We start from the raw sequence: 20,207 nt of genomic DNA, 5'->3' as shown, positions 1-20,207 counted from the left end.
TTGGCTTCAAAATTGGCCTTCAAAATGGGGAGCATCAAAACATATCAATATTCGAACACCTACAATATTAAAACAGCATTTTATACCCACACACCCACACACACAAAATCAAACAATTGAATAAAAACATATAAAACATACAAACATGCATCACTTCTTTGCACTGTTATGCCCATTGATGATGTCTCCATCCCTTTCATCATTGGCAGTGTGCTATAGTGGTTAAATATGGTGGCTTCTATCTGACGAGTCGAGGGAAGGTGACTGTAAGCTGCTTTGAGACTCCTTTGTGGAATGAAAAGCAGGGTATAAAAAATAATTCTTCTTCCTTCTAAAAATTGATTTGGTGTTAAAAATCCTACCTCAGCTGGCCTGCTTCTAACATCAGGATCACTATACATTTTTAGAAGATATTACAACCAACTTCCTCCTACCTGTGTATTCTTTTGCTAAAAGTAGTGTGGGAAGAATGAGAGAATTTGCTGATAGCTTACAGTGGAGACAGCAGATTGGCCAACAATTTTTAACTGATCTTTTATACGTTGCACCAGAAAAATCTATGAATACCTGCGTACGGAAATGTATTTCTGGAATGGTGTGAATCAAAAACTAAAATTGGAGCTCACACACTGTTCCTATTTTGCGTTTTCATACCTTTTAATCCAGATGTTTGGTAAGTCATGGCTCAAACTGAAAAACATACTATAGTCTCAGATTTTATCTTAATACCCCTCCTTCCATATACAAACCAAAGTACATAACAGTATTTGGAACAATGAAGTATATCTCAACAACCAAATAAGGTTTATGTTATTTTTGAGATCACAACTATATAAATGACAGGATTGGACTCCTCAGTGCTATATGCTAGAAAATTATAAAATTACCAAAGACCTACAAACTCCTATTTCTCATTATTTTCAGCAGACCTAAAGAATATGTTTTTGGGAAACCTGTGCTACAGATATGAAATTACAAATCATTCTCTCCTGCAACAGCAGTTATATAGAGAATCCATATTTGTGATGTTGTTTTGAGGTTTTAGGATTTTAAATTTAATTGTTGCATTGTGTTTTAACTTTATATTGCCTCCTGGTGGAATATGCAAGGAAGGAGAACCAGGATTTCTAACTCTGAATATCAGCTCCCAATTACCCTTTTATACAAAGCAACTTAACCACAAATATGTTATAAAGCCTTCCTCATCAATCAGTACAGACGTATAAACAAATTTGCCCCAACAAAAAAGGAAACATCAAGATGGAATTGGAAATACTGCTTATAAACTGCTTGAGTGGAAAGATAAAAATTGACCAAAATTCAAAAGCATATTATGGCTCTAACCTAGGATTCCTATTATGCATATTTTCAATTATTCATGTTCATGCAGAAAATGAACTTTGGAGAGATAGAGAATGAACTGAGCAACTTTTGCAAAAGTGGATAAAGATACCCTCAAGCAACTTAAAGTGTCTTGTAGAAGATGAGGTTTTTTGAAACAAAAAATGATTACTACATCACTTTCACTCTTATCTCATATGCCCTGCAGCAGGAACTGCATCCTCCTTTCTTCTATGCCAGCCACTATAAGGCAGACAAGTAAAATACTAGAAACAGATATTTGGGGTGGTGGCCTGTGATGAGTGGGTTTTACCAGAAGGAGGCAAAGAGAAGTTTCAAGTCAAAAGGCTAATGAAAAATAAAATTTTATTTATTTTAAAAAGTTTATTTTAAAATTTTATTTCTGTGTCCTTAAGGAGGGAAAAGGGGGGAGGAAAAAGGCTACAGCCCTAATCCATGGGGAGAAGTTACCTTCTGGGGCTCCTGGAAGTGTGGGACCCATAGCATGTGCTACATGGATAAGCTGTCCCTGCATAGCAGTGTTTTCTCTTAAATCTCATATTACATTCTTCTATATACCTTTAATAAAAGTGTAAGAACTTGATCATTAACTTCCTATATAAAACCACAATTTTCTTTGTAATTCAAAAAGTTCAGCCTATATGTGGGGTCCCCACCATGGTGCCCATGGGTGCAAGGGTGCCATTGCTTAGTGCCTGCCAAATGGTTTTAAAAAGTGAGCAGGGCCAGGTAGGTATTTTACCCAGCCATACTTTTGATTGGCCACTGGAGATTTGATGGGGTGTGCACTTTTTTAAAACGTTGCTTTGGCAATGGCTTCCAATAAAGCACAAAGATCTTTTTTTGTGTGACTGAAGGTAAGCTGTGGCCGGTTCCAACTCCAGCAGCATTTTCTGGCTGTGCCCACCATGCTATGTCAGAATTCCAAAGAAGCCCACAAACTCAAAAAGGCTGGGTATCTCCTCACCTAGATCAATGCAGTACAATGATGTAAACAATATTCTAAATGAATTATGTCTCTTTTATTAGCAGTGATCACCTTTGTGATCTACCAGTGAGGTCTTGCTTTCAACACAAGCAGCTAAAATGTTGAAGAAATTTACCAGCTAGTCTGAAACAGGAAAGTGAATTTCTGACATTTCTCAGATATTGAGTGATACAAAGACAATTTGAACTAAAGATGGAAAAGCTGGGGAAGCAGAAGAGATTTACTAATTCTGCCAAAAAAGGAGGGAAATCTTGGGGAGCACTCAAACTCCATTAAATATTTTCTCTTTCAAAATGTGTAAAATGCTTCTTAACACCAGGTCTTTCTTACTCAAAATATAAAGCATGAAAAAATATTTTCCCCTCTCCTTTTGAAATGAATTGAGTGAAAGTTAAGTATTTACTCAAAATATGTAGTATAACTTTTTTATGTAGGACAATCTACAGTATCAGATCACGATAACTGTTATGTATACTGTAGTGTACACAATATTTTCAATATTTTCTTCTTAAATGTAAATATTTTGGCAAATATTAATACAGCATGCATTTAATTATAATACATGACTAAAGAACCAGAATTTTATGTTATATATGTGCCATGGTTGCATAAGGTGAAGCAGCTGACAACTCACAATTTTACTTAAGGAAAACAAGGACATTAACAATTGCTGCATATATATCAACTTTCTCCCAAACCTATGGATTTCCAAAAAAAATTAATCAATGCTTTTATTCTATTGCTTTAAAATTTCTTGAAATTTGAACTGAATTGAAATCAAATATTAGTTTTGATACCCAAGAGTAATGGCAGCCAAACTTATACTGCTTCCATTAAATTCCATATAATCTATTTAGCTGTTGTTGTTGTTGGTGCAAAGTCATGTCTGACCCACTCCGACCCCATGGACAATGATCCTCCAGGCCTTCCTGTCCTCTACCATTCCCTGGAGTCCATTTAAGCTAGCCTCAGTGACTCCATCCAGCCACCTCATTTTGCTGTTAGATCATGTAATATATATTAACTAAAATGCTTGGAATTGGCATGTAGGAGGTGATATAGGCGAAAGAAGACGTGACACCTCTGTTTTGCTTAAAAATTGGCCACAGCTTTATTAACAAACATCCCTCTGTGACGAGGGTTGGAGCAGCATAGACAATGAGCTGAACCTAAGAAACCAGCCAGCTGCTACCCAAAGATCCAGCCCATGATGGAGTCAATCACAATTCCCCTCTGGGAAATATGGATCTCCTTAATTTGGATCTACTAAGATGGGAGATGACCCAGTTGGGGGGAGCCAAAGGGCGCAAATCTGCTTGGCATTCCCCCAGAGCCGCATGGTCAATTAATGAGCCTTATAGGCCTACCCCGCCGGGTCGGCTCTGCTCGTAACTACCATCCCTTTAAAGAGGCCCCAACCCTTGCAGGGAGACTGATCGCACACTGGCTCCCCACTAAACAGGCTCATTATCCAGCGCAGACATAAACATCACAGAGTTAACAAAACAGAAAACAAGGGGGGGAGGGAGGGTGGGCAACTTGCCACTGCCTCAGTGAAGAGGCGGGAAAATCCCAGGCAGCATCTGAAGAAGACACTCCTGGCTCCACCTCCTGTGCCAAGCACGCCACCACCCGCAGTGCACACAGGCACAAAGATGCCTGCATCACGCCTTCTCCTGCCCGCCCTTAACTCCACCAACGGCGGTTTGAGTAAGTCCCTGCCGCCCATTATCAGAACATGATCCATGTAATATATTTTACCTAATGACACATAATATGCAAGCTTTCATGTTCCGGAGAATTCTTCATAAGGCCAAATACAACATTTTCCATATAGCCCTTCCAGGGTTTCAGTCTTTTTTCTTTGATTGGACACTAAGAGCCTCCACCAATGGGTTTGTCTTGATATACTTGGAGTATGTTCTTGCTTTTTACATGTTCCTTTTGAAACGGTGCAGTTGTAAACAACAGCTTAAATGTGAAACAGTCTGAACCACAAATAAGTCAATTAATGCAAGCCTTTTTGTTAAAATGGGTGTCAGCAGGCTACATTTGTAAAAAAAAAAAATTGTTTTGCTTGGTACTGGTCACTCCTCCTGTACAAAGGACTACCAGATTTACTTCTGTTAGACTAAGTGTGCAAAATATACAGACAGCATGTGGCTCAGGAAAACATGCTGTGATGCCTATGGATCCCCACCATGAAACTGGTTATTTGCCCCTTCAGCCTTAATTTAAAAGACTAGTGTGTTTCAGTCTTATCCCTCTCTGACATGGCAGTGAAATGTCTCCTTTTCAAAAAAGAGACAGAGGAGCTCTGAGACTGAAGATTTAAGCCTCACTGCGTATAAGGATTCTTAGTACTGAATTATGAGCCAATGCTAAACTTCAAATTCACCTAACTGATAAAAATAAAACTCACCTTAGAATTTCAATTTTATGAGTTTGCCTGAAACGTACAAATTCTGAAATTTAGATATTGTATAGCTATAAAAATATGCTAAATATTTTAGGTCTAAAAGTAAGAAGTGGGTTTGCAGCATTGAGAGGACATACATGTTTATCTTTGAATTGGGATAGTTAATTTCCTTTGTTAAATTTGGGGACAGGGTGGGGAAACCTATCAGGCATTTTCCAAGAGACATGGAATGATATAATGCATCACTAATACATTATTGTTTAACAAGGAAGATGCAATGTAGCATTTAACCATTATCAATGGCAAGCCTCAAGGCTAATTATCAAACTCAAAGCACAGCCACTTTTTAAATTAATTAAGGAAAATACATGAAAAGACACTTGTGAAGAGATAGGTTTAATTTTACAGTCAAAAGATCTCTTTTTCCCTTCTTGAGAGAAGCTGTTCAGAGGGACAAATAAAGTGGCCTCAACCTTATTTCCTCCTTTTGCATGATTAATTATTTAATGCTGTATTAATTGAAATATGTTCCTGAATTTCAGAAGCATTCATTTTACTTGGCAGATCATTCTGTCTAGAAAGCACCGATTAAGCTGTTCATCAAAGGTGAGCAGGCAAGGTCATATAGGCTGTAACTCCTCAGTTATTCATTATCTTGTCCACAGTAGTAATTAACAATGGAAACATTTCCATAAATCAGAACCCTTCTGATATTCTCAGCTGATGAAGTCAAAAGATACTTTATTTTATGAGTACCTTGCACACAGAATGGTGGGGTTTTAGCCTGGTTTTTAAAAAGAGGGAAACCATCAGCTGAACCTTATTTTTACAACCAACTGCTTATAAAGGAACTACTGAAAAACATATTTATTGATGTCCAAGAATATAAATATTTTATTCAAACATTTTGCATTGTCAAATTCAAAGCTTTCTTGGAATTCCTTGTTGGTTACTGAGATGAACGGTTATATATTCCAAGTATAGTATTTTAAAATGACGACAAATATAGATTGTTTGTATAATTATATGTACTTAATATTCTACAGGTACAGCACAGATTTTTATAGATTAGATATTAGCTTGTTTTTTAAAACTTGACTCAGAATTATAACTCCACATTTACATCATCAACTAAAGGAGTATGCAAAAAAGCATGGAAAACCATTCCAGGAAATGAAATAAATGGGGTGCAACTAGAAGGTAGTTTGATATTCTCATACATCTATTATCATAACTCGTAAAAAGATTACCATACATCTGATAACATGCTTAAGGTTCCAAAGCCTTCTATTGGAAGCCTCTACAAATCTGACTGAGGCAAGGAAGGTCTCTGTCTCTCTGTGTCAGCCATCATGTATCTCTGCGTCAGCCATCATTGCTACTCTTCTGAGAGCAACGCAGGGCAGGGAAGACCGTGGGAATGTCTGTGCATTCCTTTTGAGGGGGGCATAAGTGAGGGGGAAGATCTTTCTCCTTCTGCCTAACAGTTAGAGCAAGGGTCCTGCAAGTCTGAAAAGTGCAGGAATATCTAATCTAAATGAATATTTAGAGCCTGTTACTGAAAATCGTAAACAAGTAAATGGCTAGGGAGACACAGGGGCTGATACGACTTTGCCCAAGCCTGGCCTGATAAATAAAAATCAGTGTTTGCCAGTGTTTGTCCTATGAAATGAAAGGCATAAGAGATCCAGAATTTCAAGTGAAGTTAGCTCGGGAGTTCACATATAAAGGCTTTACAGGGAAGTAGATAGTGAGACTCTGGAGAAAACTAGGTGTTCCATTTTTATTAGGTAATGAATTCACCTTGCAGACAACATTAGGAATTGCATTTGCCAGCAATAGAGCTTAGGCTTCAGAAGGGCAGACATCACCAGCCATGCCCAGTGAAAGTGAAGTTTGGAGGTAGGGCTTCAAAAGAGTACAGTGTCTCATAGTCCACTCTCCAAAGCATTTGTTTCTGCCTGGGGAGCTGATCTTTACAAACTGGAGATGAGTTATCATTCTGATAAATCTCCAGGTCCAACCATGGAGTCGGAAATACTTCTTGCAATTTGGAAGTGGAGCCTCAAACGGGTACAGTGCCTCAAAGTGCTCTGTCTCTCTGTGTGTCTGTCTCTAACACTGAGGGGCAGCCATTGCTGCTGCTCTTCCTAAAGCAGCACAGGGGTGTCTGTGGCCATGTCCATTCCTTTTGAAGGGGCATGTGTGTGTGTGGGGGGGGAGAGCTTTCCCCTTCAGCATAACTGCCTGGAGCTGAGCTGTACTTCCAGGGGATCCTCAGATCTTACCTGAAGGCTGGCATCCTTACACCTCAGTGGGGTACAGTGCTACAGAATCCCCCCACTAAAGTAGCATTTTTTTCTCTGGGGAGCTGATCTTTATATTAATGAAATGAGCAGTATTTCCACAAGATCTCCAGGTCCTACCAGGGGCTGGCTCCCTCTGAGTTCGAAATATTCCTTGAGATTTGGAAGTGGGGCCTCAAAAGGGTATACATCCACAGCCACACAACCAGCCAGAATGCACACTTGTGTCAGAATGCACACTTGATTTAGAGCTGGGCAAAAGCTGAGAGTGGTGACCTCAGAAAGTACAAATGTTAGAAGGTGGGCTCCAAATCAGATACCTTAGAAAGACTAGTTGGAGCAGCACCTAATAGATTTTTCTTTGCCACCCAGCAAACCTTTTGATTTTGAATTGATACATAAGTGCATTCCTCACAGTAATTTGACCACTGAGGAAGACCCCTTGGGGTTGAAACGCATTTGATCCATTCTGTTGGTCTATTTCATGTGTAGTTAGAAATATGTTGTTTTTAAATTATGATGTCTATGTTTTTAATATACTGAATTGGTGCACTTTATTTAATAAATTTAATACATATATGTATTATATGTATACATATATGTATACATATATGTGAAAAAATTTTAAAAATCATTTTTGCAGTTCAGACTTTGGGTTCCTAACTTTTCTGGTTAGGCTGGGTTTTGATTTCCCTTTCTGATTTCACATTCACTGCAAATACTGTCAGGTGATTCACAAATGGCCTCAGAACGGAATCACATAATCTGATTGTCCATAACATCCAAAGGTCCTGATAATGAAAATTTTGAAACAAGCAAACCTACAGTTTCATTTGCACTGTCCTTTATACTTAATTTTAAAATTCTGTTGAGCTGGTAAAAATATTATAGTATTTCTAAATGATTATGCACATGTTTAAGTGTCATGTTTAAGCACAATACAAACATTTACTTTGCTCTCATTACGAAGATAAAATACACACTTGCCTTAAAAGTTTCTTGTTCCCTAACAGCAGACTACTGTTGAACAGCAACAACCAGTGGCTCAACAAATTGCATCCCTCAACTTAAAAGAGGAAAAAAGCATCCTCCCAGGAAATAATTTTCCTGTGATTGTTCAGCTATCTTCGCAGCTCTTACCTGGAGGCATCTCAGGTGGCAAGTAGTGAGGCTCTTGAGCACTAATATGAACCCAGTCAAAATCATCGTATGGGTCTTGATGGTAATCACAAGGTCCTGGGCCATCATCAAATGTGCAACCACCTAAAAGATGGGGGGAAAAAACCTTTTGTCATTGTCTTTAATTCTAGACTACATATTGAAAATTTTTGAAAAGCATAAACTTTCATCCACATTTTTTCTTAATAACACAGCTGCTGTGCACACAGTCCATGAGTTTCAGTAGTAATGCGTCTTCCTCCCATACCACATCTGAATAAGCTTATTTATCAATATTTGCTTACTGTTTGTCTGCTTCATACAAATTCCCTTTTGCAGCACTCTATTGGATTTACAATTCACAGGCCAAGCAATTCAATCCCGCGCAGAATGTAGCTTGGTATTTATTTAAAGAAACATACTTGAGCAAACTGAATTAAGGATGAATTTCAAACATATTATAGTCTATCAGATTCCAAACACCAAATTAAACTCTGATTTCATGAAATCAAAATAGTGAACTACACTAATGTTTCAGTTCTATGGTCTACATTTACTGCTGTTAATTTATTAATCCAACACACAAAGTCAACGGAGAGGCTATTACCAAATTGATCAAAAAGACTATAATAATAATAAGCAATGGAGACAAGGATTATCAGGGAGCTATTTCTTATTGCTTTGTGAAAGCAATTGGCAACATTGGTCCTTGTGTGGAATGGGCCTCTGTGTTCACAGGTTTTGTTAGGTTACCCTTGTTACTAAATCTCACTTGCAATCTGGTATACTTATGTAACATGACCATCAAATGTAGCAGCCTTTTATCAATGGAGGAATTGGCCAGCTTGGCCCACAATTAGTTTCTTGGGATGGTATCAAAAGCAGTCTTGAGATCAATGAAGGCTGCATATAGGGAGCCCTTAGTAGTTGTGACATGTTTATGGATTAACTATTGCAAGATAAGGCAGTGACACATGGTTGATATCCCTGGTCTGAAGCCAGCTTGTTCATCTTCTAAGATTTTTTCTTATTCTAGCCACTTGCATAGTTTAGGGTAGTGGTCCCCAACCTTTATAAGATCAGGGACCGCCTCCGGGGTGAGGGAAGAGCTGACGGTGCGGGTGCTGCGAAAACGTGCACACGCAGTTGCCGCGCATGCGCGTTTTCGCCACGAGGTGGCGCTAACACGCATGTGCTGCAACTGCGCGTTCACATTTTTGCCATCAGGGGGCGCTAACGCGCATGCACGGCAACTGCATGAAGAGTGATGCCAAAATAGGGGCCCATCAATCAATATTAGATTTTAATAGGTCAGGGGAGATAAAGTCACTGCCAGGAGCCTTAGCACATTTTAATTCTTGTATCAGTTGTTTGATTTCCGATATGGCGACCTGCGGCCATTGAGGAATTATATCTAAAGAAGATTCAGGTGTAAATACTTCAGATGGGGAATCATTATACTGGACAGAGAAAAATTGCATCCATTTAGTTGCACTAATAGTATTGGATGCAAGAAGGTGATCTAGATTCGAATGTGAGGAGGTCAGTCTCCAGAATTCTGCAGTGTTATTGGATTTAGCAGCTTCAATGATGATCTCTCTTTTTTTAATAATGATTTTAAAGGCTCTTATTTTCCAATACTCTTATTTTTAGCTGAGGAGATAGACTGAGTTTGAATACATTAAGTTGTCTTAATAATTTTTTTTTTAGCTACCACACATTCTTGGTCAAACCATTTTGCTGGTTGGGGCTTTGGGTGGTGGTATTTTGAGTTGGCTTTAGAAAGCAAAGGATTTAAAGTTGGTATAAGTTCCTCATATGCATCAAGGATAGAGTCATTTTCGCTAGGGTTTGTCAATTTGGCATGAATCAGTTTGGCTTGATGAGAATTTAACCACCCATTTACGTTATCTTTTAGCTGGCAACTCCATTTGATTTTTTGTCTTCCCAGTATGATTGAGGTGTCTAGATAGGTAAGATCCCTAAGTTTTTCAGGGTTCCTGTCAAGATTGCAATATAACGTAAGAGGTATGTGATCACTTTCGGATCTTGAAAGTATTTCAAATTTATTTACTCTTTTTGCTAGACCTGGGGCAACTGCAAAATAGTAATTGGTATTGGATACCGTCCAGAAAGAGAATTGGCCAGGGTAGTCTCCAGGAGTTGAGCCATTTAAAATTGTAAGATTTAGTTTGTTAAAAACACGCCAAAGACAAAGACCGGCAAAATTAGCAATCGGATCTAGAGATAAGTGTGATGGAAAGTACTGTTCATTTTCTGCAGGTGAGGGTGTATATTGAAATTTATTAGCCAATGAGACATCTTTATGCCCTAGTCTGGCATTTAGATCACCTCCTATAAGAGGCAGTGCAGTAGGATATTTGTTTATGAGGGAAGTTATAAAAGACTCCACTTCCTTCCAGAGAGCCTCAATTTGGGAGTGAATACTTAGAGGTGGTAAATATAGGTTGATACACTGCCCAATTGTAATGCATTTCAATCTATATTATCATGTCCCTAGAAGGCCTTGATATTTTAGTCTAGCCATTCTCTGATCACATCCTGGTTAGATTATTGCACACCCTCAATACAGGGGTACCTTTGAAAATAGTTTGAAAGCTTCAGCTGACATAAAACACAGCAGTCAGTTGACTCCCATAAGATAGGAAGATCATTTTTTGCTTTTGGGAAAAAAGTTAAATTCACTGTTGGGTACAAGTTGGTTATTTCCTTTAAAATACCTAAAGTATCTGAGACCTGGATTTTCTACTTAAATCTGAGCCTGCCCAATAATTAACATCCAATAGGAATGCCAGTCCCCAGGTGGGACCTGGGCATTCCCTATAATTATAGCTTATCTCCAGATTACAGAGATCAGTTCACCTGGAGAAAATGGCTGCTTTGGAGGGTGGACTCCGTAGCATTATACTCTACAGAGGTTCCTCCCTGCTCAAATTCCACCCAATCGCAGCTCCAACCCCAAAGTTCCCAGGCATTTGCAATCTAGAGCCAGCAACCCTAACATCAATTATGGAGGGAATTTTCTTTGTAACACCACTGGGACGGTGTCTGCTTTATTAAGATGGCTTGACTATGGAAGTACCTTCCTACCTTAACAGTTTGGCGGCATGCAGAAGATTTCTTTTTCTTTAGCTTTTGTCTTCCTGAATATGTTTCGAAGTCAGTGGTGAGTTGCCACCATCTCTCCCACAGATTTTTAACAGTGGTGTTAATATGGTCTCAATAACTTAATTAAAAAAAAATAATAATTGCAAATTTCACAGTTATTGGCATGTTGATTAATTCTAATCATGTTGCTTTATTTGAATTTTTTTACTACATTTATTATTACTACTGGTTCTTATTTTAATTTCTAGACACTTTTAAACCAACAATGACCCTTCAATATTATTTTGACAAAAGAGGGTAGGAATATTACACATGGTGCAGATCTCTTCTAAAGAAAGCAACAGATGTTAATCATATTAAGAAACTTGGTAGCAGCTGTTTTCGTATGTTATACTTTGATGCAGAAATCCTTGGATTTGTTGTTCAGCTTTGAAAATGAAAAGCAAGATCAGGAATGATCATCTGTGATAATCTCTAAAACAGTGCCTGGCTACAAATCTGGTATATGACCATCTATATAAAATGAATGGTACAACACAGTCAGTATACCATAGAACAGGGGTTGTCAAACTGCGGCCCTCCAGATGTCCATGGACTACAATTCCCATGAGCCCCCTGCCAGCAAATGCTGGCAGGGGGCTCATGGGAATTGTAGTCCATGGACATCTGGAGGGCCGCAGTTTGACTACCCCTGCCATAGAATTACAGAAAAATCTGCCTAGGAAAAAATTAACGCTAATATGGCAAGACTACAACAGAGTAGGCCATAAGGTAAGCTTAGTAGTCAACGGCTACATTTCACATTATTTTTCCCCATCGAAAATGTTTAAAAGAACTACAAAGAACTTTAAAAGAAGGATAACAACACATTATAATCAAAAGAAAAAGAACATACCCAGGGTATCCAAGTGGGATGAAAAGAGTTTATAATCTAAATTTGGAGGAAAGAAAATAATAATTTGTAGTTTAGCCAAAATGACAACCAATTGTTGAAGGTGTTTCATTATCAAGGCTTGGATCTACTAGAAGACTATGAAAGACACTGGCAATGTGCATTCTTGCTGCCTTTCCATTCCTCCAACAGCTTGCCCTTTACACCATGAAATCTGTCTCTGAGGAACAGCAGAGCCCTACAAACAAAATGCACCACAGGATGGGTGTGCAACAAGTTGGAATCAAATAAAACCTCTTCTCTGTGTTCTGAAGATACCAAGCTACAAACAGAAAAGAGGAAATAAGGTTTTATGTGATTCCCCCTCATTCCTGGACTGTGGCTCATCATGCTTCAAAAGAGAAGTTTCATAGAGAAGTTTCAGGACAATGGGCAGCAATGACTCACCAAAGCTGCCATTTGGCGTGCTTGAGGGCAGGCAGGAGAGAAGCGGCACGAGCAGCCAGGCAGACACCAACATGCTGCAGGCATAGCATGCAGCCACATGCACAGCGGTGTGGGCAGGGCCAAGAGGTGTCTTTATAAGGCACCACATGCTCAGTCCTTCACTGCATGTTTGAATGGTGGATCCCTCCCTGTGTTACTTAGTTATGGGAATTATTGGTTAAGTGTTTTGTCACAGTGGGTTTTGTCAGAGTGTGTGATCCAAGTCCCTGGGGCGTGGAGCACCATTAAGGGGTGGTTCAAACAAGCGGGGAGCCTATCCAGTGGGGTAGGCAGGCATAGCTCGCTTGACCAGGCAGCTCTGGGGCAGCCAAGGAGGTTTGCACCCTTTGGCTTCCTAGAGAATCTTAGAGAATCCAAGAAGCTAGGGGATCTATGTTCCCAGAGGGGAACAGTGATGGACTCCATGGTGCCCTTAGATTCGACAGTAACAGTCAGTGAGCTGTATAGGGGTATAGGTCAGGCCATTCTTCATGTTGTGCCACCCTTCCATGTGGAGTGATGAGAATAAAGCTATGGCCATTTCCAGGCCATATAATGTGTTGCGTCGTCTTCTACCAAACCTGGCCCTCCTACATGTTAAATGAAAGGCTGAAAAGAAAAATATTCTCTCTATTTACTTGTTTTGTGAGTTTTTTCCAGTGTGCAAAAGGAGCAGAAGAGATCATGCAAGGCTGCAGATCCTCTAAGCTCACCTTGTAAATTGGCTATTATATCTGAACCATATCAATAATGTAGTAACTAAATTTAGCAAAGTGATCAAGCATTCTGTTTAATTTGGATGTTTTATTATTCATTTGATTTTTATTTATTAGACTTTACAATTTATTGGAATACCACCACTTATGTTTATGACTAAGCTGCACATCACAGACAGGCCCATAAGAATGGCACTAAAGTCTACCCTGATAAGGATATCACTTCAGAGCAAACATCTGGCAAGTCTGACTTCAGTTCATGGAAAGGAACCTGTTTGATGTCCGAGAGTAGACCCACTAGAAACAAGCCTAATTAAATCCAAGTTGTTAAGTGTTGCAGAGGGATGATGAATCTCACAATTTTCAACAGACTTATCATGTTCCAGAGGCGTGTCAGTCTGTCACATCAAGAAAAGAAAAAAATAGATGTGGCACCTTAAAAACTAATTAATTTAAAAAATATTTTCAAGTCAAGAGTCCACAATCAGATCCTGAAGCCTGTCAGGAAACTAGCCTATTTAAGCAGTTTCTTGATCAAATTCCAAATAATGATTCAGGCTGTGTTTCAGTAAAAGATGGAAGTTTCTTTCTCTGAAACACAGGAAGCTGCTAGTACATTCAAAGACTCACACAAGGGAGATGGGAGGTAATACAACTGTTTGTCACACAATTATGTCTATAAGCTTCAAAGACACAAAAATCTAGGAGGGTGCATTCCATCTTGTTAGCACATAAGTTCACAGGTGGGAGAAGGTGCTTGTTCAATTGAACCCAGAGCAGTTGAAGGGCACCTTCAAACTGGCAACCCTTCTGACTGGTCAGATCACTTGTTTAGCAACAGGCCTGAGGGTCAAATTGCTTCATTTGCTACATGTTTGATTTGATTAACTAGAATCAGGCCAACACAGGGCATAAAGTAAACGTTTTTCATTCTGGTTTTGCCTTTTGCATGAATTACATCTAATTCTGTGATACTTCTTATTTTGTGTGTGTGTGTTACACAATCAAAACTAATAAGTCTGTGGGCTCAGCGAGACACGAACTCAAAGTTCTTAGAAAACAACAGCTCTTTATTAACAACAACTACTCTTACCCAGAACAGGGAACAACAGGCACGAAGACAGCTTATATATATTTCAGCCAACCCAACAAGAGCTCTGATTGGCCCTTAATGGGGAAGGCTGATAGGCCCTTAACCAGGGCTTCGTATTGGTCCAATATTATAGTTTAGTCCAGTTTATGATCGGTTGGTCTTCAAGCCATCGTTTGCATATAGCGTGGATTGGCCACATACATAACGAAAACCTTGTCTTAGACTTTGAAACCTTATTTGACTGTTTTGGTAGTATCTGGATCTTGAACCATCCTTAACACTTTTTCCTTCCTCTTAATATTTGTGAAACCGCCCCCTGGGAGGAGAATGTCCTGGCTATCAAAAACCGGCTACAGAAAAGATGCAGGATCCTGATTGGTCACCCAGACTATGGGTGTCCGAGTTGGGAAAAAACTTGGCTGCCCAGACTAAGGCCCACCCTACAGACGCCTGCGGAGCCTGCTAGCCGCCATTTGGCCAATAGACTTCACCGAGCACAGGTAGGCCTCAAGAACCTCGGCACTCTGCCTGCCTGTAGGCCTCAGGAGCCTCAGTGCTTTGCCTTCCTGCCAGGTGTCAGGGCGGGGGAGAGGGGGGCAGATTCCCAGCGCCGACCATGCCTCCACTTTCCTGGGGGGTGGGAGTTAGGAAGCCCAGCACCACGCCACCTGTGCTTACTTCATGGGTCAGCTGGAACCCCAGTGCCACCCCAGCCACCAATTACTACCACGTGAGTAGAGGGGGCTTTAAGCAAAACCGCACCCACATGCCTACTGGGCCCTTAGGTGGCCGGCCCATGCCCACGTCCATTCCTTCTGGTTGGGGGGGGGCCCACCGCCAATCCAGCCCTGTCCTCTTGCCTCCCGGGTGGTCACAAGGAGGAGTATGCCCATCACAGGCTGCCTGCCTCCACTTTCCTGCCCAGTTGTCATGTGGGGGGGGCATATCCAGCACTATCCCAGCCCAAACACCATGGCCGCATGGATCCCCCTGTGTGCTGAAGGCAAGGCTGGGAGAGGGGGAGAGCCTCCACTCTTCCCACCTCGCCTTCAGTCTTTGCCATCCCAGCCAAGCAGTGGGGACAACGTGGATCCTGCTGCTCCACTGGGAAGGTGCGGCCTGAAGGTGAGGCTGGGAGAAAGGGGGGGCTGTGGAGACCAGGGGATGAGGAGATCCAGATAGATAGAAAGACATGCTGCCAGAAATACAGGCTGAGGGAGACCTCTAGGAGGGGGGGGGGGAGAAGATGATTTGGGTGGATGACCTAGGAACAAGCTAGCTGGAGATCCAGCTGGAGGATCACACTGAGGAGCCAGAAACTGCTTGGAGTGGGTGGTAAACTAAGGCTGCAGAACAGTGCTTACACTCGAAAGCTCGTGCCTTGAGTACATCTTTGCGGGTCTTAAAGGTGCCACTGGACTCTCATTTTGTTTATCTGTGTCGAGTACGCACATATGGATGGATGGCACATACATACTGGAGGGACAGATAGGGTTTCCTGAGTCTGGCAACGGCAAATCCCCCCCTCCTCCAGGCAATATCTCCCTTCTTTGCATCTCTCTGCTCTTCACATTCTTGGCCGTTCACCTTCCCCTGCCTCCGTCCTGGTCAGCCCTGTCCTCCCCAAACACCTCTCCCCTGCGCTCTTCCGTGGCTCTGGTGCTCTCCTCCAGCCTTTGCTCATAGCGATCGCTCGCTTCTGCCCCCCCCCCACATACTTTCCTGTTCTCCTGGCTGGCTCTGGCATTCCGTAGCTCCAGTGGCTGGGCTGGGACAGCCCTGAGCATCCCGGTACCCCCTCCATGCAAGCAGCAGAAAGGGGCGGCTGCCGTGGGGCATCTCCCCTTTGCCTCAACCCCCATATGCCTTCCCAGGCAACAACAATTCCAAACGGAAGACCACCCTCCCACCAGGCTAGAATCCATTGTATTTACAGCAAGATCGGGCTTTCCCTCTAGTTGTATATAAAAGCGCTCAGTTAATGGTCAATTTAAAAGCTGCAAACAGTGAAGGTGTTTTTACTTTTTCTGCACAATTTTAAAATAAATCATGGCATTCTTGAATTCAAGGGGCTTCAATCTGAATCCAGTATCTTAGCCATCATGAGCTACCAGAGTAATTGTTTTGTGAAACTCGTAAGCATCCTACCTTGCAAGGGTGACTTACTACTTGATTTTTGGTTCCAGGGGGACCTGAGACCTCAAACAGTGGCAGGTGACTGGTGGTATCTCTTCTGGGGTACAAGGACACACACAGCAGTTGTTGTTGTTTTGTTTTTTTATTTGTTTGTTTGTTTGTTTATTGTCTTCCTTGAATTGCCCCTTTCCAAGGGATCCTAGGATGGTATCCCTTGACAGCATCAACAACTGATTAGCTAGGTTTAGTCCACCGAAGGTGATGCCACAATATATCTGTTAACATTTAAGGTGCCACTATGCTTCTTTTTATTTTAGCCCATCTTGATATTTTCATCTATATTAACTGAAACACAACATCTATTCACAGTAGAGGGGGGAACCTAAAACATTTGGGAGGGATCAGGAGAGAAGAGAAATACTTATAGGAATAAGATGCTCTTGTCAATGCCAGACTGCTAAAATCTGTTCTGTGTTCACCTGAGCAAGGTCTTTTATACAGCAAGCATTTATCCATTGCTTTGACAATCCCTACTGATCCGATCTTAATATCAGACCGACTGTCAATGACACCTGGGGGAGGACAGAAAAACAATGAAGCTTCTGAAAGTCTCGATGCTATAGGCACCAAAAGGCCTTTTCATCTACATCTATCATAACAAATCTTGTCCTCATTCAGAGTACAGTATTACTATAATCATTTTACAGAAAAACCTTCCATTTCTATTGATACTAAGCTGATAAATGAGTAGGGTTTCTTTTTCTTTTAAGCTAATGTTATCTTCAGAAATGTGCATGCACATGAAACTTATACCTTGAATAAAACGTGGTTGGTCTTAAAGGTGCCACTAGCTTTGTTCTAATAAAAAGACTTTGTCATTTATATCTTGTTTCTGCAAAACACCATGGCCAGTAAAGGTACTTAGTAAAATATTTACTATTCAATCCATCTGTTCTTTTTTCCATCTCCCATTTAATTGGGTTCTACCTACTCAGTACCATAGCTCAATGATTTAAGTTACAGGTTCCCAAATTGTATAGTAGAAGGATCCAGTGGTGGCAGTATAGAATGTGGGGGCAGTAGGGAGACAGTGAAGAATTGGGGGGGGGGGGGAGCAGTATAATTCTTCTTGTTGCAGCTATATTTTCCCAGTGAGAGACATTCCAAGTTGACTTGCCATTGCCTGTCTCTAGTAGTGACCCTGAACTTCTGCTGGTCTCCCATCCCAGTGCTGACCAGAGCCAATCTTGCTTAGCTTTCAGGAAAATGACAGCTTCAGAAGGTGAGCTGGATGGATCGTATTCCTGCTTAGCTACTTCCCATCCTCTGTCCTTCCCAGTCTCCACCCCTGACCTCCAGGTTTTTATTAACCCAGGGTTGGCAACCCTTCCCCAAGATTCTCCATCTTTGGGAGACTGGAAAAAAACTTTCTCCTGCATAATCCTGGCCATGGATTTTCCATTCCTTGCTGCTTCTATTTATTTCATTCCCCATCTGTTTTTCTCCCCAAAGGATCCAAAGTGGCTTTTACAGATAACTTTTACAAAGAATTTCTATATTTTTTCTAGACTAAAATCTGGCTGCTGTACAACAATAAACAAAGAAGTGTAGGCCCAATTGTGTGTTTTGCATTTGCAGTAGACCTAACACCAAATAAGAGGTGTGTGTTCAGATGTGTGTGTGCATGGGAGGGGGGGCACTAGGGGGCAGCAGCCCAGACCTTTTCCGCAGGGTCGCTGCAAAGGCAAGATGCCTTCTGGTTTCCTATCCACACACAGTTGCCGCAATGTTTCCCATTTCCTTACTGGAGTCTCTATCTCACATTTCTCCCAATCTTGTCCCGGATTTCTGCTTCCTGACAAGTCAATCATAATCCCATGGCAGAAACTCCCAATCTCCTTCCAGAGAGATGTAGTGCAAATAAGGAAAGAGTTACTGTTTGCTTAACCCCTTCTGGCCCAGCAGAAGCACACAGGCAGTGCACACCACAGACTTACTCAGGAGTAAACACATTCTCCTGCACAGCTATGCAGCTCCCATGCCAGCTGCCAGGCTGAAAGGGGTTAAGCGAACAGTAACTCAGCCTTTCCCCAAAAACAGAGCCACCTGCTTACTCATGAGTAAATGGAGCCATTGGAAGCATTTCTAAACATTTTAGAAGCTGTTTTTGAATTACTGCACAATAACAACTTCTTTTAAAAAATTAAAACTGTTTCCCCAGGTTCCGCTGTGCTGCAAAGTCAAGAAGCATTTTAAATTTTTTTTAGGAATACCCAGATTAGGGCGGAGATAAGCCAGGCAAGGATCTGTTGGTGGTGGGAGTCTGGCAAGTGAGGTAGCAAACAGGAACTGGTGGAAGTGATGCTCTGGAGTGATGGGGTGGTTGGGAGGGCGGGGAAAGAAATGGCCCTAGTTTTTCCATCCTGACTGTCCTGCTGCAACTATCTGCTTGTTGTCCCCCACAGGAAAAAAGGGACTGTGGATTTATCCACATTCTCTTGTTGTGGGCCAATTGGCAGACAGAATCGTGACAGCCCTCAGACAGTCATGGAACGGCGCTGACATCATCAGGAAGTGGGAATTAGCCCTTTGACCAGACAAGTGCTGAGCCACCACAAATTCCTCATGCAGAAAAGGTTCCACTGAGTTAAGTGTTAAAAATATGATAGACTATGCATATCCCTATTCAGAAGATATAAAGCAATTTTCATCTATGCAAATCCATTAGACAGTCCAAACATTATCACCAAATAGAACACTTTAGTGGTAATTAAGATATGGACATTTAAATACATTACAAGAAAGAAAGGCAGACCGAAGGGGGCAACTAAGTGAACTAAATCAAAATGAATATGGAATACAATTTATTAAAGCACTGGTGAAAATGAAAACAACAATATGACACTAAATGGGAATTGAGGGGCACAGTATTTTTCTAAGAGGACGCAAATGCAGTCTTGGGTTGAATCAACAGAGGCATCACATCAAAATTACAAGATGTCATAGTTCTGCTGCATACCGTATTGATCAGACCGCACCTGGAGTACTGTGTGCAGTTCTGAAGGCCTCAGTTTAAAAAAGAACATGGACAAAACTGAGGAGGTTCAGAGGAGAGTAATGAGGATGATCCAGGGTCTGGGGACCAAGCACTATGAGGAAAGGCTGACTGACTTGGGAATTTTCAGCCTGAAGACAAGGAGGTTGAGAGGGGACATGGTTGCTGTCTTTAAATATTTGAAAGGTTGGCGGAAGACAAGACCTGCAGTAGCGGGTTTAAAAATACATGTAGAACAATACCAGTTAATTATCAGGAAAAAAAATTACATAGAGTAGTTCTGCAGTGGAATCGACTCCTAAGGAGGTAGTGAGCTCCCCCTCACTGGCAGTCTTTAAGCAGCAGCTGGACAGTTACTTATCCTGGATGCTTTAGGCTGATCTTGCATTGAGCAGGAGGTTGGACTAGATGGCCTGTATGGCTCCTTCCAAATGTAAGATTCGATGATTAATGATATTTAACTATTG

The 20,207-nt window shown here is 41.2% G+C and overlaps 1 protein-coding gene across 21 annotated transcripts in view; it reads right to left on the bottom strand.

Moving 5' to 3' along the window:
* Positions 1 to 20,207, bottom strand: part of PTPRK (protein tyrosine phosphatase receptor type K) — a 533,907-nt gene that overhangs the window by 393,971 nt on the left and 119,729 nt on the right. For all 21 annotated transcript variants that reach the window (XM_077353420.1, XM_077353429.1, XM_077353439.1 and 18 more), the window contains exon 2: positions 8,216 to 8,338. In XM_077353420.1, coding sequence (XP_077209535.1) covers positions 8,216 to 8,338 — 123 coding nt within the window. The remainder of the gene's footprint in view (positions 1 to 8,215; positions 8,339 to 20,207) is intronic.

The sequence above is a fragment of the Paroedura picta genome, chromosome 1, assembly GCF_049243985.1.
Source record: "Paroedura picta isolate Pp20150507F chromosome 1, Ppicta_v3.0, whole genome shotgun sequence".
In the NCBI taxonomy this organism is placed as follows: Eukaryota; Metazoa; Chordata; class Lepidosauria; order Squamata; family Gekkonidae; genus Paroedura; species Paroedura picta.
The sequence above is the reverse complement of the archived record's forward strand: the minus strand, read 5'-3'. Positions and strand labels throughout refer to the sequence as shown.